This window comes from Taudactylus pleione, unplaced genomic scaffold (genome assembly GCF_031769625.1).
Source record: "Taudactylus pleione unplaced genomic scaffold, aTauple2 ptg000447l, whole genome shotgun sequence".
Lineage (NCBI taxonomy): Eukaryota > Metazoa > Chordata > Amphibia > Anura > Myobatrachidae > Taudactylus > Taudactylus pleione.
Window position 1 is genome coordinate 7,762,501 of NW_028284849.1, and position 23,323 is coordinate 7,785,823.

Sequence of the window (23,323 nt, forward strand, 5' to 3'; positions counted from 1 at the left end):
CCACAGATGCTGGACAGCTTTATTCTTACACTGCAATGTACATTTACACTGAGCCCCGTCTAATCTCTCTGCACCCCCCTCCGTTTACCGTAGTGCAGCGTGATTATACCAATGTGCACAGTTACTGGCTGTACTCTCCGCTCCGGATCAGGGGCCCTGGCCGCAGCATTTTATGGAGTCACTAACGCCGATGTGTCCTACCTAAGAGCAGGAAGTCTTTGTACGGGAGGGAGCGTTTGGCAACACCCAGGAGGAGATGGGCACCGGCATGTGCCCGGAGCAGTACCACCTGCAGAAACACAAGGTTACATGATGTCAGCCGCTGACTGTATGGGGGAGATTATATTGCTTCGGAATCAGATAAAGTCTAACATTAGATATTAGAGGAAAACCGGTGCTGCATAATAACACCAACCGGGGAATCCGCCTAATCACCGGGCATGAAATGTAAGGGAGCCAATTGGCAACTAATGTCTATAGCAGTATAATAGGCGCTTACAGACACTCAGTGCCATCCAGAAACAAGGGGCTCTAAGGGAACAGTCTATGGATAATCTATGGTTTATGGTGTAGCTGTGTGATCAGTGCTTCATCTTATATAGATATTATACCCCCTCACTATGTATGATGCAGAGAGAGACGCTCAGAATTATAGCGCATCGGCAGGACCGCATTCTGCTGGCATACTGGCAATAATGCACATGGGGAACACAGACAGGAGGGATGCAGGCAGTAATGCACATGGGGATCACACACAGACAGGAGGGATGCAGGCAGTCCTGCACATGGGGATCACAGACACAGGAGGGATGCAGGCAGTAATGCACATGGGGATCACACAGGAGGGATGCAGGCAGTAATGCACATGGGGAAGACAGACAGGAGGGATGCAGGCAGTCATGCACATGGGGATCACAGACACAGGAGGGATGCAGGCAGTCATGCACATGGGGAACACACACAGACAGGAGGGATGCAGGCAGTCATGCACATGGGGATCACAGACCGACAGGAGGGATGCAGGCAGTAATGCACATGGGGATCACAGGAGGGATGCAGGCAGTAATGCACATGGGGAAGACAGAAGGGATGCAGGCAGTAATGCACATGGGGAAGACAGAAGGGATGCAGGCAGTAATGCACATGGGGAAGACAGACAGGAGGGATGCAGGCAGTCATGCACATGGGGAAGACAGACAGGGTCTGCATACAGACAAATGACACACACTACAAAAATAGAGCACACAGATACACATTGGACACATGCAGACACGTGACACCCACACAGACATGCGATGCTGGCAGACATGTGACACATATAGATATGGGATGAGGCAGACGTGACACACACACAGACATGCGATGCTGGCAGACACGTGACACACACAGACATGCGATGCTGGCAGACACGTGACACACACAGACACATATAGATATGGGATGGTGGTAGACACGTGACACACTGGGCTGCTGTAGTCTTTCTTTGGTCGTAGCGAGTGGGAGATATTTGTACATTTTTGGTCATGGCGGATGAGGAAGACGTGTCTGTGAGATAACGTCAGAGATCCGTGATTGACTTTTGTGTTAAACTTGGAAAAAGTGGAAATGAAACCCTTGAAATGTTATGGCAGCATCCGGTGGAGAAACAATTAGCCGCGCTGCAGTATATCGGTGGTGGAAGCACTTCAAAGAGGGTAATACCCGAGTGACTGACTAAGCGCGTTCTGGGAGACCATTCACCGCGGTTACAGATGTCACCATCGCCAAAGCTGCGGAGATGTAACTTTACGTGAACTTTCGGCTTCACTTTACATCTCTTTCAGCATATTGTGACAAAGGAGCTGATGACGCATGGCGTGTGCGCCAGGTGGGTGCCCAGAGATCTGACAGATGAGCAGATGTGACAATGGAGCTGATAACGCATGGCGTGTGTGCCAGGTGGGTACCCAGAGATCTGACAGATGAGCTGATGACGCATGGCGTGTGTGCCAGGTGGGTACCCAGAGATCTGACAGATGAGCTGATGTGACAATGGAGCTGATGACGCATGGCGTGTGCGCCAGGTGGGTACCCAGAGATCTGACAGATGAGCTGATGACGCATGGTGTGTGTGCCAGGTGGATACCCAGAGATCTGACAGATGAGCTGATGACGCATGGCCTGTGTGCCAGGTGGGTACCCAGAGATCTGACAGATGAGCTGATGACGCATGGCCTGTGTGCCAGGTGGGTACCCAGAGATCTGACAGATGAGCTGATGACGCATGGCCTGTGTGCCATGTGGGTACCCAGAGATCTGACAGATGAGCTGATGACGCATGGCCTGTGTGCCAGGTGGGTACCCAGAGATCTGACAGATGAGCTGATGTGACAATGGAGCTGATGACGCATGGCGTGTGCGCCAGGTGGGTACCCAGAGATCTGACAGATGAGCTGATGACGCATGGTGTGTGTGCCAGGTGGATACCCAGAGATCTGACAGATGAGCTGATGACGCATGGCCTGTGTGCCAGGTGGGTACCCAGAGATCTGACAGATGAGCTGATGACGCATGGCCTGTGTGCCATGTGGGTACCCAGAGATCTGACAGATGAGCTGATGACGCATGGCCTGTGTGCCAGGTGGGTACCCAGAGATCTGACAGATGAGCAGATGTGACAATGGAGCTGATAACGCATGGCCTGTGTGCCAGGTGGGTACCCAGAGATCTGACAGATGAGCTGATGTGACAATGGAGCTGATAACGCATGGCCTGTGTGCCAGGTGGGTACCCAGAGATCTGACAGATGAGCTGATGACGCATGGCCTGTGTGCCAGGTGGGTACCCAGAGATCTGACAGATGAGCAGATGTGACAATGGAGCTGACAACGCATGGCCTGTGTGCCAGGTGGGTACCCAGAGATCTGACAGATGAGCTGATGACGCATGGCCTGTGTGCCAGGTGGGTACCCAGAGATCTGACAGATGAGCAGATGTGACAATGGAGCTGATAACGCATGGCCTGTGTGCCAGGTGGGTACCCAGAGATCTGACAGATGAGCAGATGCTACGAGTTGTATTGTGTAAGGATGTTGGAGAGGATACCCGATTTCCTGACATCGATTGTAACGTGTGACGAAAGTCGCGTAAAGTCACCTTCTGTCATTTTGAAATATCTCTGCAGCTTTGGCGATGGTGACATCTGTAACCGCGGTGGATGGTCTCCCGGAACGTGCTTCATCAGTCACCCACGTATTACCCTCTTTGAAGTGCTTCCACCACCGATATACTACAGTGCGGCTAATTGTCTCTCCACCGGATGCTGCCGTAACATTTCATGGGTTTCATTTCCGCTTTTTCCAAGTTTAACACAAAAGTCAATCACAGATATCTGACGTAATCTCACAGACACGTCTTCCTCATCCGCCAATGCGAAACGTACGAAGATCTTCCACTCGCTGTGACCAAACAAAGGAGATTACGGCCGTCCAACCGCAGTTTCAGACACATCGATGTATGAGCTTCACAATAACCAGCATAGTGCTGCCACGTCTGCCTATGGTACAGAGATACAGAGGCAGCCTCATTACTTTTCAATCAGTCTATGTGTGCGTGCGCGCGTGTTATATATATATATATATATATATATGTATGTGTATATATATATAACTTGGTATGCTAACTTTGTTTTTGTTTTATTATCATACATATAAAATAACATTGTATTTTTGCATTACAAACAAGTCAGTTTAAATACATTTGTATAACCAAAATACCGTCATATTTCAATTGCGCCAATATTATTTATTCATAAATTAATATTTTTTTTTGCCATTAATACAGCAAATGTTATCTGATGCTCTTCATAATCTTTCCAGATCTTTAAACTGTGTATGCATAAATATATATATATATATGTATATATATATAATGTGTATATGTCTAATTTGTTTTTATCCTGCCATCTAATTCAGTAAAATGAGCAGTAAATAATAGCGCTAACCTTTGTTAAAGTAATTCTAGTGTCAGTATTACAGTGTAACGCTGAATATCATTACTAAGCGAGTTTTAGGAAGGACTCTTTAGAAGGAGAAATGTCCGTCCTGTCACTTTGTATCAGTGCTGGTAATTGGTGACACAAGTACCTGGTCATCCAGGGGCAGCTCGCAGAAGGCCGGGATGTACTTTGCCCACTCTACCAGTAGGAGGAGCTGCTGTTTCATGGACTCGCAGACGTCACCGATCGTTGCTATTTTTTTCAAGGAGATGTCCATGGTGTGAGCTGGGCTGAGCGACGAGAACTGGGCGAGGAGAAAGGCGGAAGAACACACATTTATCCAGTGATAAGAAGAAAGAGCGATACAGCCATATACAGCCCCTACAGATTCTCCTGGACAATGGCTGACAAAACCAGGGACCAGCATCATACCTGGGTATCCAACCTCTTTACCATTCCATAAGTCCACATACCTGTAACGCCCGTCTGGCAGACCTATGCAGAATACGGGTCACCTACCTCTGTATCCTCCTGTATGCTAGGACACTGACCATTTCTCTGCTGTCACATATGCGCAATTCTGATTGGCTGCTCTGAAACCTCCAATCAGAACTGGCCACAGCCCTGGAGGATCAGGAACATGTACGAAGTGGAGTTTTGGCTGGAAAGTCACCGTTACCTGTATCACCACAGGAGCTCGGTGCTAATGTCACGGTTACACCCCGGGCAGCGCCACGGCAGACATGTTATGTGTAAGGTTACAGCTTACTGTGGGAAGTATAGAGACCCATTAACGTGATATCACTTCCATACAAGCAGGCCATTACTCCGGCATGTGTGTGGCTGCAGCCTGGTATGGTCCCTGCTATTCTGGTGCGAGGTTCAGTAACCATATCCCCCTGCGCATATTCTGACGCTTATTGGTACATGTGTGGGCCCCTCGTATTGCCAAAGAGCGTCCTCCCTAGCCGCAGCACCCCTGTCTCCTATCCCCGGGACACGGGCAGGCCCAAATCATATTACAAACAGAAGCGTAACCCTGTCCTCCACCACATAACTCACCCTAGCGATGGCCGATCGGTACAATTTACTTCATTTCATATTTTTCAGAATTTCTTATAAAGAGACTTTTTGTGGCCCAGGGGTGGTGTAAAAATAAAAAAATGTTGATACTCTGGGGCGCCGTGGTTCAGGAAAGTTTGGGAACCCCCCTGCTGTAGTGTATTCTAGTGTCTTTGTGTTATGTGTCATGTACTATGTGGTATCAAAAAAGGATCCATCCACACAAACACAGCAAATTGCTATTCAGCCTCCATTTCCTGGGTTATGTCCCTTAGGTGGCGCTATTGCAGTATAGAGAATATATCAGCTGCCATCGGTATAAGTCGTGCTCTCGGCGGCTGCCGTCTGTGTAAGTCGTGCTCTCGGCGGCTGCCGTCTGTGTGCTCTCGGCTGCCGCCGCTGTAAGTCATGCTCTCGGCGGCTGCCGACGGTGTAAGTCGTGCACTCCGCTGCCGTCGGTGTAAGTCGCGCTCTCTCGGCTGCCGTCGGTGTAAGTCGCGCTCTCTCGGCTGCCGTCGGTGTAAGTCGCGCTCTCTCGGCTGCCGTCGGTGTAAGTCGCGCTCTCTCGGCTGCCGTCGGTGTAAGTCGCGCTCTCGGCTGCCGCCGGTGTAAGTCGTCCTCTCGGCTGACGACGGTGTAAGTCGTCCTCTCGGCTGCCGACGGTATAAGTCGTGCTCTCTCGGCTGCCGTCTGTATAAGTCGTGCTCTCTCGGCTGCCGTCGGTATGTCGTGCTCTCGGCGGCTGCCGTCGGTATAAGTCGTGCTCTCGGCTGCCGTCGGTATAAGTCGTACTCGGAGCATGACAGACTGTGTCCCCCTTACTGAGGCTCATCAATGCATGACCACATGTACAGGCTCAGGTGTATATCTGTATATGAAGCACAATGGAACTTGGAATGAAAAAAGCTGCGGTCGCTACATTGTAGCATTTCGTATACAGAGTCAGGACATGTCCCATTAATCAGCACAGTCTGCTGGTGCGTCCTAGGGGCCCTTTATCAATAATCATATATTCAATGCTATCTGGGGGCATTGCAGGATGGGATAATAGCGCCCTAATGTATTAAACTGCACTGCTCCGTCTCTGCGATGTGCTCCGAACTGTCCCCTGCGATGTGCTCCACACTGTCCCCTGCGATGTGCTCCACACTGTCCCCTGCGATGTGCTCCACACTGTCCCCTGCGATGTGCTCCACACTGTCCCCTGCGATGTGCTCCAAACTGTCCCCTGCGATGTGCTCCAAACTGTCCCCTGCGATGTGCTCCAAACTGTCCCCTGCGATGTGCTCCAAACTGTCCCCTGCGATGTGCTCCAAACTGTCCCCTGCGATGTGCTCCAAACTGTCCCCTGCGATGTGCTCCAAACTGTCCCCTGCGATGTGCTCCAAACTGTCCCCTGCGATGTGCTCCAAACTGTCCCCTGCGATGTGCTCCGTCCCCTGCGATGTGCTCCGTCCCCTGCGATGTGCTAAGAACTGTCCCCTGCGATGTGCTAAGAACTGTCCCCTGCGATGTGCTAAGAACTGTCCCCTGCGATGTGCTCTGTCCCCTGCGATGTGCTCTGTCCCCTGCGATGTGCTCCGAACTGTCCCCTGCGATGTGCTCCGAACTGTCCCCTGCGATGTGCTCCGAACTGTCCCCTGCGATCTGCTCCGAACTGTCCCCCGCGATGTGCTCCGAACAATGGCCTGATTCAGACTCGCTCGCAAGCGGGTCGATGGTCGGGCAGTGTGCACGCGCTAAGTGCGCGAGCCCCGGAGCGAGTGAGAAATCACTCGCTTCGGGGCTCACAACAAAACGGGGCGGCTGTCGATGTTGATCGACAGCTCGCCCTGTTTTGTAGGCGGGGAGGGGGGGTGGCTGGCCAAACGGAGGCGTTCCCGAAGGAACGCCTGCCGTTTGTGGGCGGCCCTACTGACATCACTAGTGATGTCACTAGTGAGCTTCCTGCTGTATTAGAGCAGGAAGCTCACTGGGGCTTGCGGGAACGAGACTCTACCACAAGGGTCTTGTCGCAAGCCCGATGATCGCGACCAGCACCTGGCCGCTCGCCAAAGCTGTGGGTGGTCACCCACAGCTTAGCAAGCAGCCAGGAGGCCGGCACCACAAAAAAAAAAAATTAAACGCCCTGATTCAGAGGGAGCGTCCGGCTCTGAATTAGGGCCAATGTGCTCTGTCCCAGCGTTGTGCTCCGTACAATGTGCTCCGTCCCTGCAATGTGCTCCATACAATGTGCTCCGTCCCTGCGATGTGCTCCGTACAATGTGCTCCTTCCCTGCGATGTGCTCCGTACAATGTGCTCCTTCCCTGCGATGTGCTCCGTACAATGTGCTCTGTCCCAGCGTTGTGCTCCGTACAATGTGCTCCGTACAATGTGCGTGCTCCGTACAATGTGCTCCGTCCCTGCGATGTGCTCCGTACAATGTGCTCCGTCCCTGCAATGTGCTCCGTACAATGTGCTCCGTCCCTGCAATGTGCTCCATACAATGTGCTCCGTCCCTGCGATGTGCTCCATACAATGTGCTCCGTCCCTGCTATGTGCTCCGTCCCTGCAATGTGCTCCATACAATGTGCTCCGTCCCTGCGATGTGCTCCATACAATGTGCTCCGTCCCTGCTATGTGCTCCGTCCCTGCAATGTGCTCCATACAATGTGCTCCGTCCCTGCAATGTGCTCCGTCCCTGCAATGTGCTCCGTACAATGTGCTCCGTCCTTGCAATCTGCTCCGTACAATGTGCTCCGTACAATGTGCTCCATCCCTACAATGTGCTCCGTACAATGTGCTCCATCCCTACAATGTGCTCCATCCCTGCAATGTGCTCCATCCCTGCAATGTGCTCCATACAATGTGCTCCATACAATGTGCTCCGTCCCTGCGATGTGCTCCATACAATGTGCTCCGTCCCTGCGATGTGCTCCGTGCAATGTGCTCCGTCCCTGCAATGTGCTCCGTCCCTGCAATGTGCTCCATACAATGTGCTCCGTCCCAGCAATGTGCTCTATACAATGTGCTCCGTCCCAGCAATGTGCTCTATACAATGTGCTCCGTCCCTGCAATGTGCTCCATACAATGTGCTCCGTCCCTGCGATGTGCTTCGTACAATGTGCTCCGTCCCTGCGATGTGCTCTGTACAATGTGCTCCGTCCCTGCAATGTGCTCCATACAATGTGCTCCGTCCCTGCAATGTGCTCAGAGTGTAGTGATTGCATCAGTCCCTGCACACCTCTATTTGAACTCTGCGCAGTGTACATGTGTGGCAGCCATTGCCGGGGAGGGGTGTGGTATGAAAGATAAACTGTGTTAACAGGTCAACACCAAAAGGTTGAACAGTTTAAATGGTTTACACAAAAATGGTCAACATGTTTTTTTTTTTATTTAACCCTCCTCTGCGGCAGCCTATCCCTAACCCTCCCCCTGGTGCCTATCCCTAACCCTCCCCCTGGTGCCTATCCCTAACCCTCCCCTGCGGCAGCATAACCCTAACCCTCCTCCTGCAGCCTATCCCTAACCCTCCCCCTGGTGCCTAGCCCTAACCCTCCCCTGCGGCAGCCTAATCATAACCCTGCCCCTAGTGCCTATCCCTAACCCTCCCCCTGGTGCCTATCCCTAACCCTCCCCTGCGGCAGCATAACCCTAACCCTCCTCCTGCAGCCTATCCCTAACCCTCCCCCTGGTGCCTAGCCCTAACCCTCCCCTGCGGCAGCCTAATCATAACCCTGCCCCTAGTGCCTAACCCTCCCCTGGTGCCTAACCCTCCCCCTGGTGCCTAACCCTCCCCCTGGTGCCTAGCCCTAACCTACCCCTGCGGCAGCCTAATCATAACCCTGCCCCTAGTGCCTAACCCTCCCCTGGTGCCTAACCCTCCCCCTGGTGCCTAGCCCTAACCTACCCCTGCGGCAGCCTAATTATAACCCTGCCCTGGTGCCTATCCCTAACCTACCCCTGCGGCACACTAACCCTCCTCTGCGGCAGCCTAATCATAACCCTCCCCCTTATGCCTATCCCTAACCCTCCCCTGCTGCAGCCTAACCATAACCCTCCCCCTGGTGCCTAGCCCTAACCCTCCCCTGCGGCAGCCTAATCAAAACCCTCCCTTGGTGCCTAACCCTCCCCCTTATGCCTAGCCCTAACCTACCCCTGCGGCACCCTAACCCTCCTCTGCGGCAGCCTATCCCTAACCCTCCCCCTGGGGCCTATCCCTAACCCTCCCCCTAGTGCCTATCCCTAACCCTCCCCTGGGGCCTATCCCTAGCCCCTAACCATAAAATTGTTTAAAAACCATAATAATAAAAATGTTGTGTTGATCATATGTGTCGACCTTTTGTACCTGTTGACCTATTGCATGTGGACTATTTGGTGTCCACACATTGACTATGGTCTATACTGATATCGGTGGGGATGGCTCTGGAGGAATCCTCTCCCGGTAAATTTTGTGAAGTGTAGCCCACAGGTGATCTTCAGATGGCGTAAGCTGTGGGGGCAAGATCTGACATAAACCAATGGGGGCTGTGGCCACCGGCAGAAATAGAGGGAGCGGGGCAGGTATTGGAGATATCTGCTGTGTTCCCCCCACAGTACATCTGGAAGATACTTAATATTAGACGGGTGTTTTCGGGGGTATATGCTATGATAAATAGACCCCTAAAGGCGAAGACACGTTTCTGGCGATAAAGATGCTTTATGGAACCTGGTGCGCCAGGAGGGGCTGTTTGGCTGCAGCAATAGTGTACGAGGACACACCTCTAACTATAGTATCTCTCCCTGAATCTTACATCAGAAACATTGGCTGAGAGATGTGGTGTTATTCACCCTGTAGCTTGCAGGTGGCGCCATGCAGCAGCTCACTTCCTGCCTACCTGAGTCACACAGCACTTTGCCAGAGCAATCGCTTCTCGGCGATAAACGCTGCGCCATTTTGTGCCCTTAGCCCTCGTCATGTGCTGCGACACCAACCGTACCAGCTCTGGCTGGTGTCACATATCAAATTAATCAGCGCAGTCTCCTGGTCCACCTGAAGCTGTTGGACCCATCTACATACATGGGATGAGGGCAGGTGACCTACCTGATGTGTCATGGCTTCTGCCTGTGTCAGGACGCTGATCGATAACGACCCATTGTCCTCAAAACTGCTCCTCCGCATGCTGATCCTGTCCCTCTCATTCTGTACAGCTGCAACAACAGTGAGCATAGTATCTGTGACGCCATGCCTGCACCAGGCTACCTGCGAGCCACAGCGTCACACGTGCAACATACAGTGAGCATAGTATCTGTGACGCCATGCCTGCAACAGGCTACCTGCAAGCCACGCCGTCACACGTGTAACATACAGTGAGCATAGTATCTGTGACGCCATGCCTGCACCAGGCTACCTGCGAGCCACAGCGTCACACGTGCAACATACAGTGAGCATAGTATCTGTGACGCCATGCCTGCACCAGGCTACCTGCGAGCCACGCCGTCACACGTGTAACAACAGTGAGCATAGTATCTGTGACGCCATGCCTGCACCAGGCTACCTGCGAGCCACGCCGTCACACATGCAACATACAGTGAGCATAGTATCTGTGACGCCATGCCTGCAACAGGCTACCTGCGAGCCACGCCGTCACACGTGTAACATACAGTGAGCATAGTATCTGTGACGCCATGCCTGCACCAGGCTACCTGCGAGCCACAGCGTCACACGTGCAACATACAGTGAGCATAGTATCTGTGACGCCATGCCTGCACCAGGGTACCTGCGAGCCACGCTATCACACGTGTAACATACAGTGAGCATACTATCTGTGATGCCATGCCTGCACCAGGCTACCTGCGAGCCACAGCGTCACATGTGCAACATACAGTAATGATCAGACTCCCCAATGCGTTTCGTTATACCCTCTGAATTATGGAAAGCAGTTGGCGCCTGTTGGCCTATCAAGCCGCCTGATATACTGGACGCGCTGCTCATTTACTCAGAAGTGGCTGCAAAAATATTACACCAGACAGTTTTGGGCTTCAGTGTTTGGTGTTATAGTGATCGCCCAGCACAAAGTTACCTATATTGGAGTAGACAAGTCAAAGTAGTAAAAACTAAAAATGTTTTAAATTAGGAGATTCCAGATAAAAAAGACTAATTTACAGCCATGGCCAAAAGTTGTGAGAATGACACAAATATTGGTTTTCACAAAGTATGCTGCTTCAGTGTTATTAGACCTTTTTGTCAGATGTTACTATGGTATACTGAGGTAACATTACAGCATTACATAAGTGTCAGATGTTACTATGGTATACTGAGGTAACATTACAGCATTACATAAGTGTCAGATGTTACTATGGTATACTGAGGTAACATTACAGCGTTACATAAGTGTCAGATGTTACTATGGTATACTGATGTAACATTACAGCGTTACATAAGTGTCAGATGTTACTATGGTGTACTGAGGTAACATTACATAAGTGTCAGATGTTACTATGGTATACTGAGGTAACATTACAGCATTACATAAGTGTCAGATGTTACTATGGTATACTGAGGTAACATTACAGCATTACATAAGTGTCAGATGTTACTATGGTATACTGAGGTAACATTACAGCATTACATAAGTGTCAGATGTTACTATGGTATACTGAGGTAACATTGCAGCATGACATAAGTGTCAGATGTTACTATGGTATACTGATGTAACATTACAGCGTTACATAAGTGTCAGATGTTACTATGGTGTACTGAGGTAACATTACATAAGTGTCAGATGTTACTATGGTATACTGAGGTAACATTACAGCATTACATAACAACTTCTGACACTTATGTAATGCTGTAATGTTACCTCAGTATACCATAGTAACATCTGACAAAAACGGCTAAAATCACTAAAGCAGCAAACTTTGTGACAACCAATATTTGTGTCATTCTCATAACTTTTGGCCATGGCTGTATACATTAACATACAGTATAACCTTATGCAACTTTTACATTTTACTTTTTAATACAGTGCTTTACATTTCTGTCTCTCTTCTGCACTTTTCAGCCATGTCTTTATACGATCAAGCAGAGATGTTTCATTTTCAGAACCCTGAGGTATGCTGCTCTCTGGTTACAGCTGGACTCAGTGAGTACAGAATAAGCTGTGTCTTATCCTAGATTTTAACTCTACCTGTTGATATAAATACTTGTCTGAAGAGCAGAGTGTAGGACGATAGAGAGAGAATTACTTTAGTGACAGTTGTAGGAAGGCATGTACAGTATTATACATTAGCTAAAGACACGTGAAGGTGAAGAGGTCCATTATTTTGCCATATACTTTGGTGCAGTCAGGAAGAATCACCGCCAACCGGCTCTGCTCCTGGCACAGGCTGGCACTTTACCCAACTAATCAGCACTCAGAGGAATAATCAGAGATTTTATCTGGACATTCTCTACATAAATGGCCATGTGTCCCTCCTGTGTAATTAGGATTAGCTGTAATCTGTGTGTGTAAGAGGCTGCTAATCATTATGGCTATTGAAGTCTATTTATACCCGATTGTATTCTTTGAAGCACAAAGATAATGTATAAATGAGACAAGAGAGGAGAGATAGTTATTGCTGCAGTAATAGCGAGAACAGGCCCTGCTCCAATCCTCCATCCAGATAGCAGCGCTGCCCTGGTAATAGCTGTAACACTGTGCAGTATACCCAGTGCTGTGCCCGCTCTCTGCCAGATCATCTCACCATGCTGCCTGTAGCACAGGGAGACCTCACCGGGCTGTGTATAGTGATCATTGCTGGGCATGTTCCAGGCCCTCTGGAAGTGGGTAGACAATGGGTACAGGGGCAGAACTATGGGAGACAATGGAGGCGCCTGCCGCCGGGCTCCAGCTCTGAAGGGGCACCTCCTCCATTGTTCACAACATATTCACTCCCTTAGGGCTGTAATTATGTACCCGGAGTGTACCGTCACGGCCGCCCAATTCATGGCACCTCTTCCCGGCACCAGAGAAGCCACCAAACCCTAGTGGAGAGCTCCATGTCAGACCATCAGCTGCTGCCTTCGTCTATCTATAGCCTGTCTACATTACAGTGTCAGCGGCTGCGACGGTGGGGTGGGGACGGGGGGGGGGCACCAAATTATAACTTGCCTCCGGGCGTCTGGGATGAACTTACGCCACTGAATGGGTAGAAATATATATCCTGTCCTTTGCATTACTAATAACATGTCTGCCCAGCATGGCATCTGTGCCATCCCTCTGGTGAAAGCAGATACGCTGTATAGTGATGCAGACGTTCTCTGTCTGAGGAAAGGGGAGGAGGGTGCAGCGCACGGAAGTATGAAGCATCAAAGCGATTCCAGAATGCGAGAGGTGCTGCCAGGGCCGGCTCTACCATTAGGCAGCTGCCTAGGGCGCCAGAATCTAGGGTGCGCCACCGAGTCTGCGTCTACCACAAAATTATACTTAATGCAGGCAGCAGCTATAGAACGTCTAAGGTGCAGGTCCATCTAAGAGGCTGAGAGGTGGGTTTTGGTGGTGGTTTGGGGCAGGAGGTTGATGTTTTGCCTAGTGTGCTGCAGCAATGTCACAGAGGACAGTAGTAATTACACCATCAGTGCAGGAAGCGCAGCAATGTCACAGAGGACGGTAGTAATTACACCATCAGTGCAGGAAGTGCAGCAATGTCACAGAGGACAGTAGTAATTACACCATCAGTGCAGGAAGTGCAGCAATGTCACAGAGGACGGTAGTAATTACACCATCAGTGCAGCAATGTCACAGAGGACAGTAGTAATTACACCATCAGTGCAGGAAGTGCAGCAATGTCACAGAGGACAGTAGTAATTACACCATCAGTGCAGCAATGTCACAGAGGACGGTAGTAATTACACCATCAGTGCAGGAAGCGCAGCAATGTCACAGAGGACGGTAGTAATTACACCATCAGTGCAGCAATGTCACAGAGGACGGTAGTAATTACACCATCAGCGCAGGAAGCGCAGCATTGTCACAGAGGACGGTAGTAATTACACCATCAGTGCAGGAAGTGCAGCAATGTCACAGAGGACAGTAGTAATTACACCATCAGTGCAGGAAGTGCAGCAATGTCACAGAGGACAGTAGTAATTACACCATCAGTGCAGCAATGTCACAGAGGACGGTAGTAATTACACCATCAGTGCAGGATGTGCAGCAATGTCACAGAGGACGGTAGTAATTACACCATCAGTGCAGGAAGCGCAGCAATGTCACAGAGGACAGTAGTAATTACACCATCAGTGCAGGAAGTGCAGCAATGTCACAGAGGACAGTAGTAATTACACCATCAGTGCAGGAAGCGCAGCAATGTCACAGAGGACAGTAGTAATTACACCATCAGTGCAGGAAGTGCAGCAATGTCACAGAGGACGGTAGTAATTACACCATCAGTGCAGGAAGCGCAGCAATGTCACAGAGGACAGTAGTAATTACACCATCAGTGCAGGAAGTGCAGCAATGTCACAGAGGACAGTAGTAATTACACCATCAGTGCAGGAAGCGCAGCAATGTCACAGAGGACAGTAGTAATTACACCATCAGAGCAGGAAGTGCAGCAATGTCACAGAGGACGGTAGTAATTACACCATCAGAGCAGGAAGCGCAGCAATGTCACAGAGGACGGTAGTAATTACACCATCAGTGCAGGAAGCGCAGCATTGTCACAGAGGACGGTAGTAATTACACCATCAGTGCAGGAAGCGCAGCAATGTCACAGAGGACGGTAGTAATTACACCATCAGCGCAGGAAGCGCAGCATTGTCACAGAGGACGGTAGTAATTACACCATCAGTGCAGGAAGCGCAGCAATGTCACAGAGGACGGTAGTAATTACACCATCAGTGCAGGAAGCGCAGCAATGTCACTGTAAATCACAGGAGAAATCTCTGGAGATCTGCAGAACTGTGGGGGGCATTACATTGCCCGCATAACTTCCACTTATGTCAGGGGCAGCATTTTCTAATTACTTTAATGTTTCTTTTCCACATGAGAAAGCAGAACAGCTCTTCACCTTCCAGCCAAAAATCACATGGAGGGTACTGGGGAACACAGACAGAAAATGGGGCCTGGCAGCAGTTAGGTGTGCCCAAAAATAACCATCATTGTCTGTTACCGCCAAGTCTTCTAATGTGACCGAAATTCCTAGACGCAACCCAAGGACACGACCGTCACAGGTTCCAAAATATCATCTTTACCACATGGGTCACTATATTACCCACCGTCCATAGAGGTGGTGAATTCACAGATATTTATATTATATCCCACTGCCCTGGGGTGCGGCCTGAGATTCGCATCAGGTTAGCCCAGTACGGTCTATGTGAGAACAACTGATCACTGCATTTTGCCGAAAATAATAAAACTACTGAACGTGCCACTGCTGCCACGGAAACATCAGCGTGACAGGACACTGAGAGGGAGGAGGGAGCGTGGATACTGCAGCGTGACAGGACACCGAGAGGGAGGAGAGAGCGTGGATACTGCAGTGTGACAGGACACTGAGAGGGAGGAGGGAGCGTGGATACTGCAGTGTGACAGGACACAGAGGAGAGTGTGTGGATACTGCAGAGTGACAGGAGACTGAGAGGGAGTAGGGAGCGTGGATACTGCAGTGTGACAGGACACAGAGGGAGGAGGGAGCGTGGATACTGCAGTGTGACAGGACACAGAGGGAGGAGAGAGCGTGGATACTGCAGTGTGACAGGACACTGAGAGGGAGGAGGGAGCGTGGATACTGCAGAGTGACAGGACACTGAGAGGGAGGAAAGAGCGTGGATACTGCAGTGTGACAGGACACCGAGAGGGAGGAGGGAGCGTGGATACTGCAGAGTGACAGGACCCCGAGAGGGAGGAGGGAGCGTGGATACTGCAGAGTGACAGGACACCGAGAGGGAGGAAGGAGCGTGGATACTGCAGAGTGACAGGACACCGAGAGGGAGGAAGGAGCGTGGATACTGCAGTGTGACAGGACACAGAGGAGAGAGTGTGGATACTGCAGAGTGACAGGAGACTGAGAGGGAGGAGAGAGCGTGGATACTGCAGAGTGACAGGAGACTGAGAGGGAGGAGAGAGCGTGGATACTGCAGTGTGACAGGACACTGAGAGGGAGGAGGGAGCGTGGATACTGCAGTGTGACAGGACACTGAGAGGGAGGAGGGAGCGTGGATACTGCAGCGTGACAGGAGACTGAGAGGGAGGAGGGAGCGTGGATACTGCAGTGTGACAGGAGACTGAGAGGGAGGAGAGCACGTGGATACTGCAGTGTGACCGGACACTGAGAGGGAGGAGGGAGCGTGGATACTGCAGTGTGACAGGACACAGAGGAGAGAGTGTGGATACTGTTCCTCAAACTAACGCTATACTAGTATCCCTGTGCACCGTAAGGCGATGGCCAGCGCGGGGGTGACAGGATTACGTGCGGGGGTGACAGGATTACGCGCACGGGAGCCGCTGACCACACACATCACATGAATTTGACAAAATTACACATTTATCAACCAAATCTAATGGCAATATATACCCGAGAGATGTACATTCCCACCCAGCACAACGGTCTCTCCTATGTACTAACACGCCTGGGCCTGGTGCTATCTGCCTGCATGTATAATACATTATGAGGGAGGTGTATCCAAATAAATGAAATAGAATAAACAAAACCAGTCAGAGCTAATTATCAGAAAGTGTAGCGGGACTTATGTAATAAGACCGATAAAGCTGCTGTTCCAAAAGAAACTCTGTAGTTTCTCCACAGAAAATAGTAACCATAGATAAAATTATGGAACTGCGCTAAATCAATCAACGTGTATAATTAATCATTAAACTATCATATGTTTGAATTAAACATTTTTACAATCACATAAATGCAATGGGTCCCAGCATAATAAAAACAAACAATATTCTCATGTAATGAGCATGGCACATTCTTATCAGAAATATACAATGGTAATATTTCCTGTGAGGAAAAACAATAACTGGGGGAAAAAAGTCTCAAAGACCAAAAACAAGATAGTCCAGAAAGTCCTCTATTATGGAAAATATTGTGACATAGGGCCTGATTCAGACGGGTTAATGGTGGCCCAGTGCGCATGCGCGAGACCCGGATAGCGAAGGGCAAACCGTCGCTCCGGGTCTCGTACCAAAGGGGGCGTGCTGTCGATGTTGAGTGACAGCACGCCCCCTTTGGTGGGCGGGCCGGAGTGGCGGCTGCCCAAACGGAGGTGTTCCCATGAGAACGCCTCTCGTTGGAGGGCGGCCCCACTGACATCACAAGTGATGTCAGTGGAGAGCTTTCGGCTCTGTGAGAGACTAAATCTCTCTGGGGCTTGCGGCAACGAGACCCTACCACAAGGGTCTCGTCGCAAGCCTGATGATTGCGATGGTCTTCACCATCGCGACCATCTTCCTGGCCGCTCACTATAGCGGTGGGTGGTCACACACAGCTATGTGAGCGGCCAGGGGGCCACTTTAAAAAACAAGAAGGCCGTGCCTGTTTCAGAGTGAGCACTCTCTCAGAGCGTCCGGCTCTGAATCAGGGCCATAGTTCCAATATGTGAAAGATCATCTGACGACATTACTGGGAGTAAAGAAACAAGTTAGGAGAGAGAAGACTGCATAATCCTCTATTGCGTGGTGCCATTATACAGGGATAAGGAAGCCTGCAAACGTCCATTTTATAGCTGCTAATGTTACAATGTGCCCATCTTCGTGGTCATCTGCGGCAGGTCCGTTATCTCTGACGTATCACACACTGAGCCCCAGGGCACATCATATACAGTCATTTAACGTAAAAATCAATTCGCAATAAAATATAATTCTGACGCTCACCCAGCTCGGGGTACAAACCTTCTTTTTTCATTCCCGCTCGGAAACACTTGCGCAGTCGGCAGTAGCGACATTGGTTCCTTTTGTCTTTGTCTACGATGCATTGCCGGCTGAACCTAGGAAGAGAGAGAGGAGACCTCATTATCATCCGTGTCGCCGTTCTCCGGTCTAGGAAGCGAATAGAAGCCGAGGTCTGATTGGACGGTTGCTGCTGCCTACATTGGTGGCATATACAATATATACCGTGCTGCATTATATGATTGGTGCTATTTGCGCAGCATTAGTACTGTGTGCACCATTAATACCGTATGCAGGTGTGCAGCATTAGTACTGTGTGCAGGCGCGCAGCATTAGTACCGTGTGCAGCATTAGTACAGTGTGCAGGCACACAGCATTAGTAACATGTGCACCATTAGTACTGTATGCAGGTATGCAGCATTAGTGCCGAGTGCAGGCACGCAGCATTAGTACCGTGTGCAGCATTAGTGCAGAGTGCAGGCACGCAGCATTAGTACCGTGTGCAGGCGCGCAGCATTAGTACCATATGCAGGTGTGCAGCATTAGTACAGAGTGCGGCATTAGTACCGTATGCAGGTATCACAATCATTCTCTCACACTGTATAACAATCATTCTCTCACACTGTATAACAATCATTCTCTCACACTGTATAACCATCATTCTCTCACACTGTGGCCCTGATTCAGAGCCGGATGCTCTGACAGAGTGCTCGCTCTGAATCAGGGTCGGCCTTCTTGTTTTTTTAGAGTCGGCCTTCTGGCCGCTCGCATAGATGTGGGTGATAACCCACAGCTATAGCAAGCGGCCAGGAAGATGGTCGCGATGGTCAAGACCATCGCGACCATCGGCTTGCAACGAGACCCTTGTGGTAGGGTCTCGTTGCCGCAAGCCCCAGAGAGATTTTGGCTGTCACAGAGCCGAAATCTCTCCCACTGACATCACTCGTGATGTCAGTGGGCCGCCCCCAAACGGAGGCGTTCACATGGGAACGCCTCAGTTTTGGCTGCCACTCCCCGGCCCGCCCACCAAGGGGGGCGTGCTGTCACTCAACATCGACAACACGCCCCTTTGGTACGAGACCCGGAGTGACAGTTTGCCCGTCGCTATCCGGGTCTCGCGCATGTGCACGACGGAGCCGGCTCTGTCGTGCACATGCGCACTGGGCCACCATTAACCCGCTTGCGAGCGGGTCTGAATCAGGCCCTGTATCTCCATCATTCTCCCACACTGTATCACCATCAATCTGTCACACTCACACTGTATCACCATCATTCTCTTATACATTGAGTGTGAGGCACTAGCACCAGCATGTAACACTGTATCACCATCACTGGTTACAGTACGACAGTATCTATACATCAGTGTATGCATCCAGTGACTGGTTACAGTACTACAGTATCTATACATCAGTGTATGCATACAGTGACTGGTTACAGTACGACAGTATCTATACATCAGTGTACGCATCTAGTGACTGGTTACAGTACTACAGTATCTATACATCAGTGTATGCATCTAGTGACTGGTTACAGTACTACAGTATCTATACATCAGTGTATGCATCTAGTGACTGGTTACAGTACGACAGTATCTATACATCAGTGTACGCATCTAGTGACTGGTTACAGTACTACATTATCTATACATCAGTGTATGCATCTAGTGACTGGTTACAGTACTACATTATCTATACATCAGTGTATGCATCTAGTGACTGGTTACAGTACTACAGTATCTATACATCAGTGTATGCATCTAGTGACTGGTTACAGTATCTATACATCAGTGTATGCATCTAGTGACTGGTTACAGTACGACAGTATCTATACATCAGTGTATGCATCTAGTGACTGGTTACAGTACTACAGTATCTATACATCAGTGTATGCATCTAGTGACTGGTTACAGTACTACATTATCTATACATCAGTGTATGCATCTAGTGACTGGTTACAGTACTACAGTATCTATACATCAGTGTATGCATCTAGTGACTGGTTACAGTATCTATACATCAGTGTACGCATCTAGTGACTGGTTACAGTACGACAGTATCTATACATCAGTGTATGCATCTAGTGACTGGTTACAGTACTACAGTATCTATACATCAGTGTACGCATCTAGTGACCCAGTGACTGGTTACAGTATCTATACATCAGTGTATGCATCTAGTGACTGGTTACAGTATCTATACATCAGTGTACGCATCTAGTGACCCAGTGACTGGTTACAGTATCTATACATCAGTGTATGCATCTAGTGACTGGTTACAGTACTACAGTATCTATACATCAGTGTACGCATCTAGTGACTGGTTACAGTACTACAGTATCTATACATCAGTGTATGCATCTAGTGACTGGTTACAGTATCTATACATCAGTGTATGCATCTAGTGACTGGTTACAGTATCTATACATCAGTGTACGCATCCAGTGACTGGTTACAGTACTACAGTATCTATACATCAGTGTACGCATCTAGTGACTGGTTACAGTACGACAGTATCTATACATCAGTGTACGCATCTAGTGACTGGTTACAGTACTACATTATCTATACATCAGTGTACGCATCTAGTGACTGGTTACAGTATCTATACATCAGTGTATGAATCTAGTGACTGGTTACAGTACTACAGTATCTATACATCAGTGTACGCATCCAGTGACTGGTTACAGTACTACAGTATCTATACATCAGTGTATGCATCTAGTGACTGGTTACAGTATCTATACATCAGTGTATGCATCTAGTGACTGGTTACAGTATCTATACATCAGTGTACGCATCCAGTGACTGGTTACAGTACTACAGTATCTATACATCAGTGTACGCATCTAGTGACTGGTTACAGTACTACAGTATCTATACATCAGTGTACGCATCCAGTGACTGGTTACAGTACTACAGTATCTATACATCAGTGTATGCATCTAGTGACTGGTTACAGTACTACAGTATCTATACATCAGTGTATGCATCTAGTGACTGGTTACAGTATCTATACATCAGTGTATGCATCTAGTGACTGGTTACAGTATCTATACATCAGTGTACGCATCTAGTGACTGGTTACAGTACTACATTATCTATACATCAGTGTACGCATCTAGTGACTGGTTACAGTACAGAGGTATCCCTGCATGCGTACGCGTGATACTTACTGACAGTGTAACTATTACCTGCATGCGTACGCGTGATACTTACTGACACTGTAACTATGTATTACCTGCATGCGTACGCGTGATACTTACTGACAGTGTAACTATGTATTACCTGCGTGCGTACGCGTGATACTTACTGACAGTGTAACTATATATTACCTGCATGCGTACGCGTGATACTTACTGACGGTGTAACTATATATTACCTGCATGCGTACGCGTGATACTTACTGACAGTGTAACTATGTATTACCTGCGTGCGTACGCGTGATACTTACTGACAGTGTAACTATTACCTGCATGCGTACACGTGATTCTTACTGACACTGTAACTATGTATTACCTGCGTGCGTACGCGTGATACTTACTGACAGTGTAACTATTACCTGCATGCGTACACATGATTCTTGCGAACACTTCTTCGGAAGAATCCTTTGCATCCGTCACAGCTGGAAGCCCCATAGTGTTTCCCAGTAGCCCGATCTCCACAAATGGCGCAGAGAGCGCTGATGCCATTGCTGACAGAACCTGGGCTCGCCGACTCCACACCAATAATTTCTGTGGAGCAGAACATGGGGTACAGAGTTATTGCGTGTGTGCAGGCAACAGGCGCAATTCATAATCAGCCTTCCCCTGTTTGGTTATAGGACAACCTGTAGTCAATCAGAACAGTGGAATACTAACAGCAGCACAGTGAATTTCAGACTGGACGACTTTTGCGTCCACATGATGTGTGGCTCCTGTCACCGTGGTACAGGAAGATTATCATGGCAAACACGTGTGAATTGACGGCCATACATCCAACTTTCATAAGGGATGCAGTCGCTGAATGTCTACAGTCACTAAACAGTCAGAGACTCTGCAGACATGAGAAAGCCGGTGCTGGGATCCCAACATGGTTATATTACTACTTGCAGCAACTTTACCCTGCGGACATTATCACTCTAACATGCCACTTTCCTTTAACGTTATCAATTATAACGCCTGCACGGTTAGAATGTTGAAAGTATCATTAAAACAATGTCGGCTTTATCCTGTCTACAGAGTCACCGCCGACATACTGACTGCAGACAACCCATAACGATCCCTCTGTACGCGCTATTATATCTGGAATTACATCTGTTAGCTTATAAATTATTATTTCTCCACCCTGCTTGGCCCCTCCCCCTCTGCTCTTCCTGTTATATATATTCAGACCCGCTCCCTAGGATGCGTTCGCTCGTAGCTGTCCGATTTTTGCATTCTGCGCATGCATCGCAGTGCGCGAACCAGTGCGAGAGATCGGGAAGCGTTCGCTCGCTGCGCATAGACAGCCCAGTAGAGTGAGTGACAGGAGAAGCCGTTTGTGGGTGGTAACACGGGCTGGCCGCTAGAAACGGGGGAGTGGAGGTGCGAATGCAGGCGTGTCTTAGCGTCTTAACGCTGTTTCAGAGGCGTGGATAATTAACAGACAGCGTCATAGTATACATCACCTGGTTGTATTTCACACTGAAGTGCTCGCAGTGCTTGAGGTAGGGTAAAGTCAACCTCGAGCGTTGCGTTCGCTTCCGATGATACCCAATGTACCGATGGTTGCATCCACTTCCTGGAGATGACGTGCGCAAGTGGGCGTCTGCGCATACACTAAGTGATCGCACTCCAAGACATAGTAGGCGTGCTAATGCCTTGCCGTGTGATGACCCGCCTTGCTGTGGGTTGGCCGGATTTGCATATGCTGGGTGCGAGCGTACGCATCTAGCGAGCGGGTTTGAATGAGCTCCTAAGTTCGATGGTCCGCGTAGTGTCATTTTTTTTCCCCAAGCCCTTTAAATGCCTACATGGACAGAAGAGGACATGATCCACGCACAGGAGGAGGGGAGTATGGATTTTTTTTATTATGGGTACCCTATGGATTCCTACTGGACAAGGGGACATGATGGCTTCAGGGATACATAGGTGAGTATGTGTAATGCGTGTGTGCATGTATGTTTTATTTAACTTGTACTATCACGGTATGTGTGTTCTGTTGCCGTGGAACTACAGGTACCAGCGGGCCTGTAATGCCCGCATTCTGGTACTTGAGGTTCTTCAAGCACCAACATGCGGGGAGACTTGCTGGGACCTGTAGTTCCACAGCAAAAGACAATGGACCTGATTCAGACCTGCTCGCTAGCAATCAATCGCTCGTTGCTGGTGATGTTTGCAAATGTGCGCATGCGTATAGCTCGCAGTGCGTGTGCGCAAACTAGTACGAGCGATCGGTATATGCTCGCTCGCCCTGTCAAGACAGCCCAGAGG

General features: G+C 49.4%; 1 protein-coding gene across 2 annotated transcripts in view; it reads right to left on the reverse strand.

Moving 5' to 3' along the window:
* The window catches only part of LOC148505622 (hepatocyte nuclear factor 4-beta-like), a 177,778-nt gene that overhangs the window by 14,079 nt on the left and 140,376 nt on the right, over positions 1-23,323 (reverse strand). The window contains exons 2-6 of one of the 2 annotated variants that reach the window (XM_088448001.1): positions 21,433-21,604; positions 17,879-17,973; positions 10,102-10,208; positions 4,125-4,280; positions 202-289 (exon numbers count right to left, since the gene is read on the reverse strand). In XM_088448001.1, the coding sequence (XP_088304127.1) occupies positions 202-289; positions 4,125-4,280; positions 10,102-10,208; positions 17,879-17,973; positions 21,433-21,604 (618 nt within the window). Of the gene's footprint in view, positions 1-201; positions 290-4,124; positions 4,281-10,101; positions 10,209-17,860; positions 17,974-21,432; positions 21,605-23,323 lie in introns of both variants that reach the window. The other variant, XM_088447999.1, reaches the window with a different exon arrangement.